At 40.7% G+C, this 21,193-nt stretch overlaps 1 protein-coding gene across 3 annotated transcripts in view; it reads right to left on the reverse strand.

Annotated features, from left to right (window-relative positions):
• The window catches only part of MCOLN2 (mucolipin TRP cation channel 2), a 55,854-nt gene that overhangs the window by 12,225 nt on the left and 22,436 nt on the right, over positions 1-21,193 (reverse strand). For all 3 annotated transcript variants that reach the window (XM_073234217.1, XM_073234215.1, XM_073234216.1), the window contains exons 3-7: positions 20,546-20,719; positions 18,643-18,793; positions 8,101-8,185; positions 7,903-7,999; positions 6,089-6,188 (exon numbers count right to left, since the gene is read on the reverse strand). In XM_073234217.1, coding sequence (XP_073090318.1) covers positions 6,089-6,188; positions 7,903-7,999; positions 8,101-8,185; positions 18,643-18,793; positions 20,546-20,719 — 607 coding nt within the window. The remainder of the gene's footprint in view (positions 1-6,088; positions 6,189-7,902; positions 8,000-8,100; positions 8,186-18,642; positions 18,794-20,545; positions 20,720-21,193) is intronic.

Below are 21,193 nucleotides of genomic sequence, written 5' to 3' on the forward strand. Positions count from 1 at the left end.
CTCTTAGTCCCTTCCTATACTCTCCACAGGTATGCACACCCACACAGCTCCTTGTATTCTCTTTTGCTTCATGGCCAATGAACTTGTAATCATGTCTTTAAAAACAGCACAGCAAGAACAGAGACAGTATAAAACAGGAAATGACATGGTCTCTGGAGCCAAACACCCTGAGTCTGAACGCGGCTCTGCACTCAGAAGCTGTGGAGCCTGGGGGAGTTGCCTCACTTTCCTCATCTGAAAAATGGATAGAATGAAGAAAACAACTACATTATAGGGCTCTTGTGAGGACTGAACAAGTTCACATATGAGCACTTGGAACAGCCACAGGCAAATAACAGCAATTTATAGTGGCTCCTGTTGTATTATTCAATGTCTACCTCCCCCACTAAATAACTGGCTCTGGCAGGCAGGGACCATGTGTATTTTGTTCTGCACCACAGTGCCTGTGCTTAGCATGATGCTTCAGAATGCTTAGACATAAATTCAGAGCCTCCAGCGGAACATGAGAAGACACTGAATAATCTGAGTCAGAACTTGCGCAGTTCTCTGTGCTCAGTTAGAGGCAGAGGGAGAGGAGAAGGCACGGGGCTGTGAGAGAGGAAGAAGAGAAAGTCAGCCTGACCCCCAGCAGGACACAGGGAGTAAGGAAGAAGGACCAACCAAGGATGACTTCGGTTTCCTGTTTGGGGTAAACTGACCTTGGTCTGGACATGCATGACAAGGGAGGACAACCTGGTGATAGCTAAAGCCATGGGTATGGACACAGCCACGAGAGACAACAGAGGGAAACGCAGACTAGGAAGGATTGGGACAAGGGGGCAGCAGTACATGAGAAACAGAGAGGAAATGAGCTCAGGAAGCAGAGAAAGACCAGGAGAGAAGGAAAAGGGACTGGGGATAGGCAGCCTTCAGAGGAGAGTCTAAAGTCAGAGCACTCTGGCAACACATCTGCAGAAAAGGCATTTAAGAGACAGACCGAGTCCGTGGATTTAATGATGCAAGGGCGGGAGCAACAGAGGCTTGAGTGAAGGCAAGGGCTCACCAGGGGGATCTGAGCACAGCCAACTGGTAAATGTGACGCACTGAGCGAGTTAGTTAGCCTTGCCAAGCTTCAGATATTCCCACCTTCACAATGGTGGGAGCAACGGTGCCTGCCTCACGGGCCATCAGGCAATCAGGTAAAACAGTGCGTGTCGAGAGCCTGTGAGGACAGAGCCTAGCACCCAGCGCTGACTTTTACTTCTAGCCATTTTATACTTAGAAAGATTATTATCTCAAGATATCATCTAATAGGTAAGTAAGAAAACACCTTAAGTCAACCAGAGGTCAAGACCCTTTTTTGGACCCATGGAATGGAGCAGAGAGAACCTGCACAGTTCTTACAGAGATGGGACTGAAAACCTTATGAAATGCAAAGGATGGCGTCTAGTACCTTCCTTTCTGACCTACAGCTGGAACAACATTTCTGAAATTACTTGTGTAAGGTCTTATTTAGAGATGGTAAAACTGAGACCCAGACCTAGAAATATAACCATCAATCCTAACAAAGAAACCAGTATCATTTTCTGGTTTGATTTACTGAGAAGACTAGTTGGTGTGCCACAAAATGTATTTATGAACATAGTAATTGCTTTCTTACTCAACTGAAACTATGTTACTCCCACAGGACCATTTCTAAAATCTGGGTTCGTAAAACACTGGTCCAGAGAGATGCCCCTGCCAATGTGGGTACCACCCAGTCCTCCCAGAAGCCCTGAGAAAGCCCCCTGACACCGCCACTGCCCATCTATGTAACTTTACCACAGGCCTTCCCACCATTAAACCCCTTTTCCCTGCAACACTCATTTACATCCCCCAACAATGGGAGTCTTGCCCACCAGTAACTACCTCCTCCACCCCCCATGCCCAAAATGGCATATTTATAAAACCAAGTTAGACTGAAGATTCATGGCACATTTGGGATGGGTATTAGAAGTCACAAAAGGCAACATGAAGTTCATATGTGAAACTGGACATTCCCTCTGATTTCACTCTGATATAACAGGGCAAGAGGAACATGAGACAGAAGCCTCAGGGTAAGTGTAGGGATGCGAAGGAACCTCAGAACATTTTGGAAATAGCTCAAGGACCCCACCAGATGTCACCCTTGTCTTTGTCCTGCTTTTCTTCCCTCCATGCTCCCCATAAACTGGGGCAAACAATCCACCAGACAGCTTCACGTGTAGAAGAAAATCTGCCAGAGTTGACCTATTCCACCTGCCTGATGGCACAGCCCAGCAGGCCGATGGATGGATGCCACACAGTGGGCCTCCAGAGGGGAGGCTACTGATTTCTCTTCTGTTGATTAATCTGACCGTTGCCCCAGTATGAACAGTCCTCATGAATCAGAACAAGCCCCCAGAGAAAAGACTGTTAGCAGTCGTAAAGCAACCGTAAAACTCAGCTTGTGACCCTGCACATTCCCTGCAGGTGGGTGGGTTATTATCTCTGGGCTGGCAAATAGAATCAAGTTCACGTGACTTCAGGGTACAACTCCCTGGCCAGCTTGGCCCCAAGGAAAAACAAGAGGTGACTAATATGAGGTGTGGGTAAGGAAAACAGGTGGAAAAATCTTGTTAGTGTTCCCTTATAAATAATTTCTATAGAAATTACAGTAAGCATTGTTATAGTCAAGGTCAATAGAATGAATACTGCTCATTCTACTGTGAATGGTTTCAGGCAACTATGGAAAAAACATGGCCCACAGCAAGCCTGAGTGAGAGTCCAGTTGAGCAAGTTTTAAGACACATTCAGAAGACATTGTGATGCCTTGAAGATATTTAACCTGAGATTTTCATCTAAAGGTATGAGAGCAATAGAAAAATTTTAAAGAAGAAAACATGATGACCTTTCATAGTTGGAAAAACAGGGGAACGAACATTCCGAGAAGTAGATTATGCCATAAATCACTGACTGACATATGCCTTATGATGATTTTATGATGATTTCATATAACCAATCCCCTACATATTGCTTGAGGTTTCTGTCAATAAACAGGCCAGGCCAGCTTAGCACCTCTGCTAGTGTCTGTGTTCTCACTCATTCGCCAACGCCGTTCATCCTTCGGGAATCCCTGCACTCACTGGAGCTGGACTCTGGCAAAAATCCATTTTCCCAGAGCTTGGTTCCAAACTTCAGCTTGCTAAGCTTTTTAAAAACATCATTTTATTTCAAATTCATATTCCCTTAGTGACAAAATTAGGTTTCTTAGGACGCAGCTCTGGGAGAAGCATAACGAAATGTTAGCATTTCTGCTCAGTCTGTGAGGTCTGTGTGCTCTCTTCACCGGCCCCAGGATGGTGCCAGAGTGCCTCTCCTCTGAAGCCAGGAAAGGAAGAGTCCCCAGTATTCTGAGGAGCCCTGTGGGGAGGCAGGAAACTGTGTCCTGGTCACATGTTTGACTAACTCATTCTGTCAGAATGACTGCTCCAAAGCACATTTCATATAAGATACAGGTTAGTTTTTCTTCACATAAAAGAGCTGCAACCGGACATACAATGAGGAAATGACAGCCTCTTCAACAGCTGGTGTTGGCAAAACTGGACAGCTACATGTAAGAGAATGAAACTGGATCATCATTTAACCCTATACACAAAAGTAAATTCAAAATGGATCAAAGACCTGAATGTAAGTCATGAAACCATAAAACTCTTAGAAAAAAACATAGGCAAAAAACTCTTGGACATAAACATGAGCAACTTCTTCATGAACATATCTCCCTGGGCATGGGAAACAAAAGCAAAAATGAACAAGTGGGACTATATCAAGCTTAAAAGCCTCTGTACAGCAAAGGACACCATCAATAGAACAAAAAGGCATCCTACAGTATGGGAGAATATATTCATAAATGACAGGTCTGATAAAGGGTTGACATTCAAATTATATAAAGAGCTCACGCACCTCAACAAACAAAAAGCAAATATGCCAATTAAAAAATGGGCCGAGGAGCTGTACAGACACTTCTTCAAAGAGGAAATTCAGATGGCCAAAAGACACATGAAAAGATGCTGCACATCGCTAGTCATCAGAGAAATGCAAATTAAAACCACAATGAGATATCACCTCACACCAGTAAGGATTGCCACCATCCAAAAGACAAACTACAACAAATATTGGTGAGGTTGTGAAGAAAGGAGAACCCTCCTACACTGCTGATGGAAATGTAAACTAGTTCAACCACTATGGAAAGCAGTATGGAGGTTCCTCAGAAAACTCAAAATAGACATACCATTTGACCCAGGAATTCCACTCCTAGGAATTTACCCTAAGAATGCAGCAGCCCAGTTTGAAAAAGACAGATGCACCCCTATGTTTATCTCAGTACTATTTACAATAGCCAAGAAATGGAAGCAACCTAAGTGTCCATCAGTAGATGAATGGATAAAGAAGATGTGGTAATTATACACAATGGAATATTATTCAGCCACAAGAAGAAAACAAATCCTACCATTTGCAACAACATGGATGGAGCTAGAGGGTATTATGCTCAGTGAAGTAAGCCAGGCGGAGAAAGACAAGCACCAAATGATTTCACTCATCTGTGGAGTATAAGAACAAAGCAAAAACTGAAGGAACAAAACAGCAGCAGAATCACAGAACCCAAGAATGGACTAACAGTTACCAAAGGGAAAGTGACCGGGGAGGATGGGTGGGAAGAGAGGGTGAAGGGGCAGGGAAGAAGAAAGGGGGCCTTATGATTAGCATGTATAATGTGGGGGGGGGGCACAGGGAGGGCTGTGCAACGCAGAGAAGACAGGTAGTGATTTTGCAACATCTTACTACGCTGATGAACAGTGACTAATGGGGTATGTTGGGGGGACTTGGTGAAGGGGGTAGTCTAGTAAACATAATGTTCCTTATGTAATTGTAGATTAATGATACCAAAATTAAAAAAAAATAGCTGCAACCTATACTTGGACTTGGAAAACATGCATCTAATCTGTGTGTTTCTACGGTAGACAGTTTCTGCTGTAACCACTTTTTAACAGAAATTAAAACTATACTCTGATCAGAGCCTTGAGTCAGTTAATGAAAATACTGAACCCAAAACTCCAGGATCATCAGGACACATTATGCAACTGAAAAGTAACAGGCTACAAATCAAATCTGCTAAAAAAAAAATCTAAAATAGTTCAGAGCAACAGATATTTTATATTTTATTTCGTTCTGATAATCTGGTGAAAGGCAAATTCAGTTAAACAAAACTCATAAATTAAAAAATACCAACTGCCTGTCATTACCTCATCCTGTCCCCTCTATGAGAACAGGTCCTGTGAAGCCCATTTTAAACTGTGGATTATGAAGTGTTATTTTGAGTAATGACTGAGTGAATGACCCTGAGTTTAGACAGCCTGCTTGCTCTCTGGCCTCTGAAGGCCTTGATCCCTCTCCACTGCCAAATGCTCAGATCAAAGCACACCATCTCTAAGAAACACTGCCAGATTTCATTTGTCACTCTGCCCCAGCCAAAATTAACCTTTGCTTTCTTTATTCTCATTCCTTTTGTACTGCCACCACTTATTCCTCTTCATGACACATTAGAGCTTTTATGGGCATATCTTATAAGGCATTTCTCCCTTTTTCCATAGTGCCTAGCAGTGACTATGTACTCACTCGTGTTTTCAGAGTTTTGCTTTCCATTCCAACTCATGTAATACAGAAACTCCTGGAAGGTAAGTACTATTATCATACTTCTTTTGCAGAGAAAGATACTGAGACATAAAGAGGTTAAGGAATTTGTCCAAGATCACAGGCATAGGAAATAGAACCAAGACGCAAACCTGGGCATTCTGACACCAGAATGCAGTGGTGCTTCTAACCACTGGCACATGCTGCCTCTTCTAAGAGGTGTGTGATCAACATTTGCTGAATTAAACAAAAATGCAAAGCTTTGGGATATGCTGTACAGAACCAAATGCTCAAGATGTGGTTTTCTGGAACTTTTTCTTCCTATCACCATCCAAATAAACCATTTGAACACTCCAAATCCCAAAATAAATATTTAAAAAGTATCCATAATCCACAATGGACAATCATATAACATACTTACTAAATCCAGATATGTTCAAGTTCTTACATTCTTCAATGTTAGCATCACTGTCAAAATAGATTTTGATTTTGCCACTGTGAGCTTTATTGTCAAAGGTAATCTGGAGACACAAATGTATGGAGAGGTTATAGCCCAGCAGAAAGTATGACTTGCTAGATCAACTCTGCATAAAACAGCAATGGCATCCAAACCGCATGCTGATTCAAAAAGAATCATACTGATGAATATGTCCTCATCACATGATTCTTTCGCAGTGTTCTATTATGAATGAAAAACATATGGTCCAAAGGGTGAATACATGAAGTTCTACCAAATCCACATTTGGGTTCAGAGAAATTTTAGCTCAAAAGAGCTGATCAAGCCCAAGAACTAAACTGAGACTCACCGTTCTTTAATAAAAGAACACAATGACCTCATTTATTTTCCTGAACAGAATTTACATTTACTCCAACTTGGTCCTTTGGGTAAGAAATTCTACGTTTTTACCAGGCTGGAAATTATTTTTCTGTTTGCTTCAAGTGCTACACATAATGCTTTCAGAAGTGACAAAAATTGCTCCAGGGCTACAGGCTGAATTTAACATTTTCAAATGCCCTCAATCTTCCACATTATGTTTCAATCTTTAAAAGTTTAGAAGTGAAGTATGCTGAGCAATTTAGGATTTGAGAGAAGTATTTTAGGAGCTTTCCTGGGGGAAAATGAGACCTTGGGGGCCAGGGTTGCTGATGGATCTGCCACAGCTCACAGGTATGGAAATGAGGCCTTAGATTTAATTCTTGAAACTCGGTTTGGTCATAGCGATATTCTTACATTATGCAGAATGTGGCTTCTGCTTAGAGATGCTCAGGTCCTTGTGGATTTACTTATGGAACACTTACAGGTTCAGTTCTCTGAGCTCTCTGCCTGAGAGTTTTTTGGGTTTTGTGATGTGTTTTGTAATGCGTAGGTCACCCTAGGGAGGTTAATAATGCTCTTCTCTGCCAGAGATACTCTCTCTTATGACATATCACAATTTATAATTTTATTTCTTTGCTTACTTGTTTTTCTGTCTCTTCCACTAGGCTTCCTGAGGGCCACTGTTCCTCTAGAGCTTGGCAATGCCTGGTACATAGTAGGGACTCATTAAGTACTTACTGATTGCTGTTGAATGAAGCACTTTGCTGAGTTGCTAAAAGACAGTTACATAAAACTGTCAGCTCAGCATTCAGTAATGAACTTTTGCCCTTCACTAAGGAAAGAAGGAAGGAAGGGAGGGAGGGAGGAAAGAGGGGCAGAGGGAAGAAGGGGGAGGAGAAGCTAATTCAGCATGAAACTCTATGAAAGTGAGAAAGGAGGTTATGATTCCCACAAAAGTGAACAGTCTTCTATGGAACACTCCCCCTCCAAAAATAAAAGAAGCAGCAACCGAGCTTTTGCAGACTGGCTTTCAGATCAAGGGGGCAGTTTCTGCCTCAAGGTTGGAAAATATTTGCTACATTCACAAAGCCCTTCCTTTGAAAAAGTTGAGAAAAACATTACAGACATTACTCACATTTGTCATCAACTTAAAAAAAATGTATTAAGAAAGTAAGACATCAAAGCCAATGGTGAACATTCCTCTCTACTCAACCCATGTATCTACTCTTTAAAGTTGGAAAGGGCTTGTTTCATTACAGAAATAATGTCTCTGGGTCAACAGTGCTATAAAATATCATCAAACAGTTTTAAACACAACTGCATCTAACACATTCATAGGCTGGTGTGTTTCACACTCTGTATCTACACAAGGAGTAGAGAAAAACAATGAGAAACAGCTCAGCAAAGCAGACACTTGCCGTGTTCTGGAAGACGTAACAGCCTGGTAACTCTCCGGAATGAATCTTCCGTAGATCAATGCTTTTGAGGTGAAAGGAGATTTTGACTTGTATAAGCCTGAATAACAGATATTACAAGGCATAAATTGTCATAGTTTTACTATGGTCTCCTTTCCCCATCCCTGTCACCTGGGAAATGAGACTTAAAAACCTATTTACCGATAAAATTCCAGTCTGAAGAATGATGTGTTCTTCCAGTCCTGAGGGCTCTTGGTGAGGACCTGGAGGTCTAAGTGAACACAATCTAGGGCAATGAAAGAAAAACAGTGATTGTCCCAGGCAAGCGTCAGATGCTAAAACCAGTGGGCCAAGGTGGGATAAGAGGCAGGAGACTCACAAAGTTCCGAAGGACCTCCCCACATAGCACTTGCTTGTGATTGTTACAGGAAGGTCAGTAACCTTACAGTGGAGAACTGGGCAGTACCACCTGAACCGGTGATCGAGTTAACACCACCAATGGTGAGATAATAGACATCATCATGTACTTCCTGAAATAATGTACCATTTGTGTAGTATTCTTGCCAAAATGCATAATGTCAATCTAGTCATAAAGAAACCAAAAACCCCAAGTGAGGGACATTCTACTCTTCAAAAAACGTCAAGGTTATTAAAAAAATAAGCAAAGGAACTTCATTTTGCTCCAGATTAATGGAGACTAAAGAGAAATGATGAACTAAATGCAGCATATGATGTTGGGCCAGGGACCTCGCAGAACACCTGGGTGGGGAGTGGGCAGTTTAATTTGCTATAAAGCACATTAGGACAATAGATGAAATATAAATAGGGTTTGTAGATTACAGTACTGTATCAATGTCCTTTCGAGTTTTTGAGCACTGCACAGTGCCACATAGGAGAAGGTTTTTGGTTTGGGAACTGTACGCCACAGTACTTAGAGGTAAAGAGGCATCGGGTTTGTACCTTATTCTAATACACTTCAGGAGAAATATTTATTCAGGAGAAATATATTCTTCCAATTATATATTGGAGGAATGATGAAGCAAATGCAGTACAATGTTTGCTTTTGGAAAATATAGATGAAGGAAATCTTTGTGCTATTTGCAACTTCTGGGGTAAGTCTAATGCTTTTTCAATCACCATCACTTTTCATTTACCATCACTAAATCATGACACATTTCAAAATAAAAACATATAGAGAAAGGAAAGGAACTTAGGTGGTATTCAAAGAAAAACAAATTATGGGCTGCAAACTATAAAAGAATGATTTCAAGAGCCTCACATAAAAACCAGTCTCATCACCATGTAGCCCCGGCACCGTGGCAGGAAACCAAGCAGGTCTGGAGAGGGTGAATGCCTGTCAAGGTCACAGGGCCATCACCACAGAACTGGTGTGAAGCCAGCTGGGCTGACTCTCACTCAGACTGTTGCTGCCCCTTCGTGCTGCCTTGGAAACAGAAAAGCCAGGGCTGACTGCAGTGCCTGATACCCGGAAGGTCCTCAAGAATCTTGGGAGCCTTGATGGCTAATTCTTTAAGGGTCTTTTCCCACAGCTGCAGTGATATTTGCTTACTTGTCCTCTCAACTAAAGGATCAGTTCTTTGAGAGCAAGAGCACAATATGTTGTATTTTTTGTTGCTAAACATCCATTACTTAGACTATACCTAGCCTTCAAAATAAGTCCTGATATGTAGGATACATGTGTTTTATGAAAATTAGGCATCCTGGGCCCCAAATGAGGACACATTACTAAATAAACAACTCAACAGGCATGATATTTAAGAAAAGCAGGTATTTGGCAAATGGACTTTGATTGATACAGTGAGGACAGTTAATCAAAAGAAAGTCATTTTCTGCAGGAAAGATTTACAATGATAAAAATAGCAAGAACATACTGAGTACTTACTCTGCCAAGCACTAGGCTAGGGGCCTTATGTGTTCTCTCATTTAATGCACAGTCCTGTTTAATTCCTCAGGCAACCTTGTGAGATATGCACTACTGCTGCCTTTTTACAGATGGACAAACAAAGACACAGAGAGGCCAAGAAACTTTCTCAAGGTCAGACAGCTAGCTGGCAGCAAACCAGAACTCAATCTACATGTGCTGAGTTGCAGACCTGAGCTTTCAGTTCTTCACCAGTACACTGACAAGGCTGACCTCCAAGCACCTCTTTCAGAGTATAGAGAGATCCAGGCTCCCTACCTGACTCATCCATTTGTTCAGTAAGTATTTGCTGAAAACTTCTGTAGGCCAGACATTGTGCTAGGCTCCGAAGGTGAGCAATGAACAAGACAGACAAGGTCGTGTGGTGCTCACATAGTAGCAGGGGTGATAAAACAAAGAGTGAAAAAATATATACAAGATGATTTCACAATATGCAGAGCACTGCAAAGACAGAGTGAAGTGATAGAGAACAGCTGGGTGAGGGACCTTCCTTGGGAGAAGTGGTTGGGGGAGGGCTCCGAGGTGCTGGGGAGATTTGAACCGGTGCCTGAGGGAGGAAGGAAGACCAGCTGTGAGGAGACCCGGGACAGTGCTCCATGTGGAACTAAGCAAGAACCACATCTCCCAGGCTGGAAGCAGCTGGCCTGTTCAGCAAATAGAAAGGATGCTGGCACTAGGAAACGGGGTCAGCTATGAGGGGCTTGGAGAGGCAGGCAGGTGGCCAGCTCTGATGAGCCCTGTGGGTTTTATGTCAAATGGAATAGGAAACCACATTTTAAGTCACAGAGTGATATGACCCTATTTATGTTTTTAAAATACCATTCTGGTTGCTGTAGGGCAGGAGAGTGGGCAGAGGAGTCAAGACTAGAAGAAGCAGGGAGACCAGTCAAAGCAAGAGGTGATAGTGCCTTGGACAACAGCAGTGGCAGTGGAAAAACGACATTAAAAAAATCCAGGTTTGGGGCTTGAGCAAGTGGGGCTATTTAGAGCACACCATGAAAATTTTGGTACTATTTTCTGAGATGAGGATGACTAAGAAAGAAACAGGTTGGGCCAGGGGTAAGAAGACAGGAAGGCTTGAAATGTTCTGTTTGGATACAGCAGGTGGAAATCCCTACTAGATGCCACAGTGGGAATGGGTTTGTCCAGTAGCCTGTAGAATACAGGAGGGGTCCGGAGCTCAGGGCAGAATTTAACTTGGAGATGCAAACTGGAGAGCAGAGAGGAGGGGCATGACTTCTCAGAGGCTGGAAGGGGTGGACCTGGAGCTCAGGTGAGGCCTTGAACTGAGGTCTCGCTTCTTTAATCTTCCGTGACACCAGGGAGGAGAGAAGCTATGCAAGGAACTTTAATGGTGTGGTGGTCAGAGGAGGGGTGTGTGCTGCTCTGGCACATTTCTCCAGTAGGCTTCAGCTGCCAGGGCCTGGGACACAGGTCTGGAAGATCCTCATGATGGTGGAGAGGATTTGGGTGAGAAAGAAGGAAGAGGAAAGTCCCTTAATGGCTTTTGCAAGGGAATGGCACTGAGGGACAGAGGCATCTAGGTCGGGTGCAGGGAGTGAGGGATGGTGGAAAATGTGGTGAAGTCAGTGAATGAGGTCTGGGTGAAGTCAAAGACGGAGAGCACTGAACCAGAACTTGGGAAGTTCAATGGGCAAAGGAACCTTTAGGGGATCTCATTAAGATGCAAATTTGGATTCAGTAGCTCTAGGGTGAGGCCTGAGATTCTGCATTTCTACAAGCTCCCAGGCAATGGACATTGCTTTACTGGGTCTGGAGCAGCCATGACCCACCATCACTAAATCATGACATGAACTTGTCTTAGGCATCTGTCTTGACTGAGCACCAGCTGCCTCCCCTGTCAGAAGGCCAAACTGAAGAGTTAAGGTCTATCTCCCTTTAATATTCTTATTTCAAGATGAAGTGCAAGGAAAAAAAGCATTGAAACTAGACTTATCTGGTAAACAACTAGATTCAGAAAGGAGAAGTGATATGTTCAAAATCTCTGTGCCAATTACTGTCCTAGATCATTTTCTCCTGCATTTCATTCATTCTGAGATATTTATTCATTTTCTTTTGAATGTCTTTAAAACAGATGAGTCTTTAAAAAGAAACTGATGGCATCTTAGATCCAGAGAAATGAGATATCTATTAGTTAATTTTACGTTATATGCAAAATTTGTCTTATGAAAGTCTAATTCCTTATTCAAATTTGCAGTTAAAACTGTAGAGGTACACTTTATCTAAACACACGTTCAGAGCCCTCTGGTGTCTGGCTAATCTTATAGTGACAGACGTTGCTGATGAGGCCACTGAGCACCTGGTGGCAGCAGAACATAAGAACTGAGATTTTTGTAAAAGGATGGCAAAACCGTAAGAAAAATGGCACTCCTCAAACCGAAGAGTAACAGCCTCATCGCCCAAATGAATCCCACTTCCAGGGCAGAACACTCCAGCAAATGCAGTTAACAAGCCCTCTTAGGAGCATACAGAGGATTGGTTAGATATGGTCTTGCAAAAATAGGAAATGGATGAGCTGAATGGCCATAATGTCTTGTGTGAAGAACATGTGGAAAGCAGAACATATGAAATTCAAAACTGTATTATAGAAAATGAAGCACTGCATTAGAATGACAGCCATCTAAATATTGTGAAAGAAAATTTTTTGGTAAGAGGATTCAGAACAGCCCCCCCAGTGAGGATGAACTGTAAAGTTATAGATGTAAAGGCAGGATATGCCCACGGCATGAATTAAGGGAAACCTTAGCTTTAGTGCAATTAGTCATATAACTAAACATAAAGCCATGGGGAAAGCAGGCATGCAGACAGATCTCTATATTTAGCACATTGAAGAGTGATTTCCTTAATAATAAAGATGATGGAAAATTCATGAACAGATAATCTAGAACAGCTTCTGCTATTCACCTATTTCAACTATAATGCTACAAATGAAGTTAAACTCAGTTCCTATTTCTATCATCTACAGTGTTCCTCAGTGTATCCAAGAAAAGAAAGTCCAAAATCTAGTATCAAATATTTTTAAAATAATCTTTTTGCCTTTTGAATAAATACATCTGTCTTGCCAATAGGTTTCAGCCCACTGGGCAAATTCACTATGGATTCAGTGAGACGGAGGAATGACAATGAAATGTTCTTGGGGTAAAAGGGTTTGTTACCCAATTTCATTCCTATGGTGGCAGGTCAATCACTAGAATCCCGTCCACTCAGAGCGAGTCTGCATGCAGCAAGCTGGTCTCTGCCTCTGGGCCTCTCTGTCGCAGCGGTCTCAGTCCGTGTTCTCAGCACTACCACCACTCCAGCCTCTGCTCTCCTGCAGCCGTGCAGCCCAGAGCCATAGGAGAGCTCTTTATATAGAGTCAGTAATAACATATTGCCCACATGTGTGTAGTGAGCAAGCCGACCAGAGCCAGGTGAGAATCCTGGCCACAGGAACCTTCACTTTATCCACAACATCTCTTTGACTAGTTATGTTTAATAAGTCAAAAATACAATTAACTTCCTTATGTAGTCTCTCTTAAAGTCAAATTACTAATCAACTTCTCTCCATTTGGTTAAAAATATTTCCATAATTTTTTTTGATATCATTAATGTACAATTACTTGAACAACATTATGGTTACTAGACTCCCCCTATTATCAAATCCCCCCTACATACCCTACTACAGTCACTGTCCATCAGTGTAGTAAGGTGCTATAGAATCATTACTTGTCTTCTCTGTATATACTATTTTCCCGTGTTGCCCCACCACTACATTATGTGTGCTAATTCTAATGCCCTATTTCCCCCTTATCCCTCCCTCCCCACCCATCCTCCCCAATCACTTTCCCTTTAGTAACTGTTAGTCCATTCTTGGGCTCTGTGAGTCTGCTGCTGTTCTGTTCCTTCAGTTTTTTCTTTGTTCTTATACTCCACAGATGAGTGAAATCATTTAGTACTTGTCTTTCTCTGTCTGGCTTATTTCACTGAGCATAATACCCTCCAGCTCCATCCAGGTTGTTGCAAGTGGCAGGATTTGTTTTTGTCTTATGGCTGAATAATATTCCATTGTGTATATGTACCACATCTTCTTTATCCATTCATCTACTGACAGACACTTAGTTGCTTCCATTTCTTGGCTATTGTAAATAGTACTGAGATAAACATAGGGGTGCATCTGTCTTTTTCAAACTGGGCTGCTGCATTCTTAGGGTAAATTCCTAGGAGTGGAATTCCTGGGTCAAATGGTATTTCTATTTTGAGTTTTCTGAGGACCCTCCATACTGCTTTCCACGTGATTGAACTAGTTTACATTCCCACCAGCAGTGTAGGAGGGTTCCCCTTTCTCCACATCCTCCCCAACATTTGTTGTTGTTTGTCTTTTGGATGTTGGGCATCCTAACTGGTGTGAGGTGATATCTCATTGTGGTTTTAATTTGCATTTCTCTGATGACTAGCGATGTGGAGCATCTTTTCATGTGTCTGTTGGCCATCTGAATTTTCTCTTTGAAGAAGTGTCTGTTCAGCTCCTCTGCCCATTTTTTAATTGGCATATTTGCTTTTTGTTTGTTGAGGTACATGAGCTCTTTATATAATTTGGACGTCAACCCTTTATCAAATATGTCATTTATGAACATATTCTCCCATACTGTAGGATGTCTTTTTGTTCTTCTGATGGTATCCTTTGCTGTACAGAAGATTTTTAGTTTGATATAGTCCCACTTGTTCATTTTTGCTTTTGTTTCCCTTGCCCAGGGAGATATGTTCATGAAGAAGTTGCTCATATTTCTGTCCAAGAGATTTTTGCTTATAATTTTTTCTAAGAGTTTTATGGTTTCATGACTTACTTTCAGGTCTTTGATCCATTTTGAGTTTACTTTTGTGTATGGGGTGAGACAATAATCCAGTTTCATTCTCTTACATGTAACTGTTCAGTTTTGCCAACACCAGCTATTGAAGAGGCTGTCATTTCCCTATTGTATATCCATGGCTCCTTTATCATATATTAATTGACCATATATGCTTGGGTGAATATATGGACTCTCTATTGTCTTCCACTGGTCTATGAGTCTGTCCTTGTGCCAGTACCAAATTGTCTTGATTACTGTGGCTTTGCAGTAAAGCTTGAAGTCAAGGAGCATAATTCCCCCTGCTTTAGTCTTCCTTCTCAGGATTGCTTTGGCTATTTGGGGTCTCTCATGGTTCCATATGAATTTTAGAACTATTTGCTCTAGTTCATTGAAGAATGCTGTTGGTATTTTGATAGGGATTGCATTAAATCTATAGATTGCTTTAGGCAGGATGACCATTTTGACAATACTAATTCTTCCTACCAAGAGCATGGGATGAATTTCCATTTATTAGTGTCCTCTTTAATTTCTCTTAAGAGTGTCTCATAGTTTTCAGAGTATAGGTCTTTCACTTCCTTGGTTAGGTTTCTTCCTAGGTATTTTATTCTTTTTGATGTGCAATTGTGAATGGAATTGTTTTCCTGATTTCTCTTTCTCCTAGTTCTCATTAGTGTACAGGAATGCAACAGATTTCTGTGTATTAATTTTGTATCCTCCAACCTTGGTAAATTCAGATATTAGATCTAGTAGTTTTGGAGTAGTTTCTTTAGAGGTTTTTATGTACAATATCATGTCATGTACAGTGACAGTTTGATTTCTTCCTTACCAATCTGGATGCGTTTTATTTCTTTGTGTTGTCTAATTGCCGTGGCTAGGACCTCCAGAACTATGTTGAATAGAAGCAGGGAGAGTGGGCATCCTTGTCTTGTTCCTGATTTTAAAGGAAAAGCTTTCAGCTTCTCACTGTTAAGTATAATGTTGGCTGTGGGTTTGTCATATATGGCCTTTATTATGTTGAGGTACTTGCCCTCTATACCCATTTTGTTGATAATTTTTATCATGAATGGATGTTGAATTTCATCAAATGCTTTTTCAGCATCTATGGAAATGATCATGTTGTTTTTGTCCTTCTTTTTGTTGATGTAGTGGATTATGTTGATGGATTTTCGAATGCTGTACCATCCTTGCATCCCTGGGATGAATCCCACTTGATGATGATGGATCATCTTTTTGATGTATTTTTGAATTTGGTTTTCTAATATTTTGCTTAGTATTTTTGCATCTATGTTCATCAGGGATATTTTTCTGCAATTTTTTTTTTGTGCTGTCTTTGCCTGGTTTTGATATTAGAGTGATGTTGGCCTCATAGAATGAGTTTGGGAGTATTCCCTCCTCTTCTACTTTTTGGAAAACTTTAAGGAGGATAGGTATTAGGTCTTCACTAAATGTTTGATAAAATTCAGCAGTGAAACCATCTGGTAGAGGAGTTTTGTTCTTTGGTAGTGTTTTGATTACCAATTCAATTTCTTTGCTGGTAATTGGTCTATTCAGATTTTCTGTTTCTTCCTGGGTCAGCCTTGAAAGGTTGTATTTTTCTAGAAGTTGTCCATTTCTTCTAGGTTATCCAGTTTGTTAGCATATAATTTTTCATAGTATTCTTTCATGATTCTTTGTATTTCTGTGGTGTCCACAGTGGTTTTTCCTTTCTTATTTCTGATTCTGTTTATGTGTGTACACTATCTTTTTTTCTTGATAAGTCTGGCTAGGGGTTTATCTATTTTGTTTATTTTCTCAAAGAACCAGCTCCTGCTTTCATTGATTCTTTCTATTCTTTTATTCTTCTCAATTCTATTTATTTCTGCCTTAATCTTTATTATGTCCCTCCTTCTACTGACTTTGGGCCTCATTTGTTCTTCTTTTTCTAGTTTCATTAATTGTAAGTTTAGACTGTTCATTTGGGATTGTTCTTCTTTCCTGAGGAAGGACTGTATTGCAATATATTTCCCTCTTAGCACAGCCTTTGCTGCATCCCACAGATTTTGTGTTATTGAATTATTGTTGTCATTTGTCTCCATATATTGCTTGATCTGTGTCATTGATTCATTCATTATTTAGGAGCATGTTATTTAGCCTACATGTGTTTGTGGGCTTTTTTGTTTTGTTTGTGTCATTTATTTCTAGTTTCATACCTTTGTGATTGGAGAAGCTGGTTGGTACAATTTCAATCTTTTTGAATTTGCTGAGATTCTTTTTGTGGCCTAGTATGTGATCTATTCTTGAAAATGTTCCATGTGCACTTGAGAAGAATGTGTATCCTGTTGCTTTTGGATGGAGAGTTCTGTAGATGTCTGTTAGGTCCATCTGTTCTAATATGTTGTTCAGTGCCTCTGTCTCTTTATTTTCTGTCTGGTTGATCTGTCCTTTGGAGTGAGTGGTATGTTGAAGTCTCCTAAAATGAATGCATTGCATTCTATTTCCCCCTTTAATTCTGTTAGATTTGTTTCACATATGTAAGTGATCCTGTGTTGGGTGCATAGGATATTTCCACATTTTGACAGAAAAGAAATGAACGAGAGCATCATACCCAATGGTCAGGGAATAAATCTTACTTTCCAGCACTGTCTTACCTAGCCACTGATATTGACATTGGCTGCATTTCTTTCATTGATTTTCCAAGAAAAATCACTTGAGAAAAACAGCATATGAATCACCGGAAAAGAATCTTATTATATGCATCCAGTTAAAGTGGTACATTTTTAAGAGGACAAGCGCTCAGTGGCTTCCTTGAAGCAGAGGGTCACCGGACAAGCTTTCAGCTCCACACAGCCAGTACTTCTATCACTGTTAGAGGAGCCACCCCTGGGGAGGAGCTTGGCTGACGGCCTCAAGGAAAAGATTCAGAGGAAAACAGATTAGCCCCTGTAGCCCTACTACGAGAAAGTTCTCAGGATAGCAGCAGCCTGAAGGGCAATCAGACAAGTGAGATTCTAAGACTGCTGGCCACAGAACCAAGCCACTAACGCCTAGATGGTCTTCGAAAGCAACCCAGGTGGGCCCCTGATGGGGCTCTTTCAGAGTTCATAGCTTGGGACACATCTACTCATGAAGTTAATCTAAACAGGCAACCTGTGGAAAAATCTGAATCTCTTTCTTACAGGGTTTTCTTCTGTTGCATTACCAGGGCACCTTAAAATTGGATAATAAGAAACATTGTCAAATGAATTGTGTGCTGCTCTCTTTTTAATAAAATCACTCCAAATTTAAACTGCTACTAGGACTCCTACTCCTGAACTGTCTGCTATTTGAGAAGCCATGACTGATTTAATCTTTGCAAGCCCAGTACATAAAACAGGGAGTGCCCTAGCATGGTAGGAATATAGCGGAAGTTTGTTGAATGAAGGCCAAAACCCCCAGAGCCTTAACTCAAACATTTCATGTTTATACAGGATGTGTTTCTAAATTCTTAACACAATGTCACAAAACTATTCTACTTGGTTAGATGTTAACCTTTTCCAAGCAATCTCCCAAAATAGAAGAGGAGTTGCTAATTAGAATTCACCTTTGAGGAGCACTAATATAGTTAATGAGTAACAGTAGCAAGAGTGCCAAGCATTTTAACATGCATTATTTCTTTAATAAATACAGACTCATTTCTTTTCGAAAACCCTAGCCACTGCCTCATGGAGGGAAAAACTGAAACAAACAGGAAACACCTGTGCTTTTACCCCAAACCAACAATCTTGAGTTGCACCAAAGAGATCCACAAAGGCTCCCTGGTCCTATCACAGTAGACTTGCAGTTTCCTGAGCCAGTGCCCTTTGCAGGCAAATTTTAAGCCTCACATAGATTAGCTGTCACAAAACAAAGTTGTTCCATTTGGCTTGCCAGCACACAAGGGCATTTTTGCTCTTACCACAGAAGATAAAAACACATAATGAAATTATCACTGCATACCTATTTCAATGGTGCTGTCAGTATTCAGTGTCTCAGAAGGAAAGACAGTCTCTTTCTTGTAATACTGCTTACAGACTTTTAAGCCAATTCTATTGTCTTCATTTTCTCCATAACCAAGAATCCCCAGGGTTATGTCCATTAGATGCTCATACTATTAAAAATAGTTAAATAAAAACACTAATGAGCTTTTAAGAGTTATAACTTGGAATACACTTTCAGTTTTGTTTTGTTTTTTACTGTTTATATCATATCCTTTAGAATTCCCCAAAGCAAAATACCATAAGGAAACTTTCCTGAGTTGGGCAGAAACACATCACCTCACTGAACTCAAAACTAAAGTAAATGTGCCGAAATACGTCCCACGTCACTCAGAGCCAAAACTGAGGCCCTGCCTATGTCTCTAACCTCATGGCAGGAGACTGGCCCTCAGCTCCACCCCCACTTCCTAAAGCCACAGTGGCCTCCACGCAGTTCTGAAACCCACTGCTCTTGCCTGGAGCCTTTGTTGTTCCCTCTGACTAGAACCTCAGGTTACCTGTCTTCTGGATTCATTCCTTCAGGTCTTGACTCCTAAGATATTACCAGCTTTCTGAGACTCTCTCTTTCCAGACAGTGAGAACTGAAAACATCCACCCCCAGTGCATAGGCACCCCTAGGCACCCCCAATCTCCTGCTGTGCTTTATGCCACAGCAGTTACCACTATCTGACAAGCCACTGAAGCTCCAAGCCACCCATAGCCCACAACTGACATTAGCATGACTTACAGTAGCCTATGTTAAATTATAGTAGCCTACATCAACAAGACTTCCTCGAGTGCCCACCAGCACTAACCGGGCTTTGCTAGCCCCCACCTTCATTATTATGACTATTATTCTAGGAAACTTTTGCCCAGGAACATAAAAGTTGCAAATAACTGAATTGCCAATTTCAGGAACATCCAAAAAACTCATTGAAACATATCATCTATTTGGAGATTTAGTTTAATAACTCTAAGACTTTGAAATCACCCCCAACCCAACACAGCTTACCTTGCTGTGTCCACCAATCCTATATCATAATCTTTAGCCTAACTGAACTCCCCTCACACTGAATGACCCACCTTAAACAAGACTTCACAATCTGTGTCCAGACTTTTCCCCATTTGCCTATGCTACCACTGAGAATGATCAAGGTAGTATTTCCCTTACTGGTGTAAGCAGGACGCTTAGTTTTGCTTATCAACTTTTTTTGGCAGTGTTTACAGGGAGCCAGCAGTCAGTACTACTCTTTCCACTTCCTTTCATTTGTCTGGCTCTCCCCTCTAGAATTAAGTTCTATAAACTATAAAGACAGGGTTTGTGTCTGTTTTATTTATGCTGTATCTCCGATGTCTAAAACAGTACCTGACACATACTAGGTACCCAAATATTTATTGAATGAATGAAGAAGAAAAAAGAACAATTTCTCTCCCCTAAATGCTTTCTCCAGGTCTACCAATCCGGGTTCTCAATATCTACCTAGATACAACTACATATACCCTACTCCATATTCTTAAGATTCAGCTAGGCTTATTAATGCTAAGACATCAAAATTGAGGCCCTAGAATCTTCAATTTGGTAGCTCATTCATCAACCCTTCTGAGATTCTAAATCTACTCGTGGCTGTTTAATTTGGAGCAGTCATCTCCCGAAAGTATTGGGTGTGAAGAGACAAACGAGAAATATAAATTTTAAAGAAAAAATTTTAAACAGGCAAAATCTTTTGAGTGGAAGTGTTGCTATAGAAATAACAGTAAACATTTTTTGGCAGACTATGCAAAATTTAAATTAGAATGTTTTACTATACTTATATGCTTTTTTGCTAAAACAATGTCAAGTATCCATATATTCTTAAAGTATAGGTCATTTATAACAAAATACTTACCTGATTGATTGCAAAAAAGATGCTCTCATAGGTATCCTTTTCAGTGTATACACTGCAACTGTAATCATCTTCATCTATGCCAGGATATCCTTTCAAAAACACATGCTTAAAAGCAAGAGTGTTTTCTTCTTTAAAAGCAACCACCAGCTGGTTATTTAATCCAAAACAAACAAGCTAGAAAATAAAATCAAACAGGGATATATGAATTCGACATTTGCTGGGGGAGGCAAATGCCTTCTTCTTATCATTGTCCCTCACCTAAAAACATCAGCAAGAAAAATCTCACTGGTTTGGTTTTACTAATCCCATCAAAGTCAAACACAATTCCCAAAGAAGAATAACCTCATTAAGTAACAGCAGCAATTCAAAATAGCATAAAATTATAAGAAATTACTACTCCCAATGTTTTGACAACCTTACTGGCCTTCAATGAAAGAGAAGAAGAAGGAGGAAAGCAGATCAGTTAAGTCTGAATCCATTTTCATATACTTGGATTTCAAATTGTTTTAAAAATTGATGTATTTAATAAAACAATAATCCATGTTTTGCAAGAATAAGTATTTTTTAAAATCACAACTATGGTTTTCATGTGGCTTTTAAGAATGTGTTTGAAAAGTCGCCTATATAATACATATTCCGGATAAGAGG

Source organism: Manis javanica, chromosome 4 (assembly GCF_040802235.1).
Source record: "Manis javanica isolate MJ-LG chromosome 4, MJ_LKY, whole genome shotgun sequence".
Classification (NCBI taxonomy): Eukaryota; Metazoa; Chordata; class Mammalia; order Pholidota; family Manidae; genus Manis; species Manis javanica.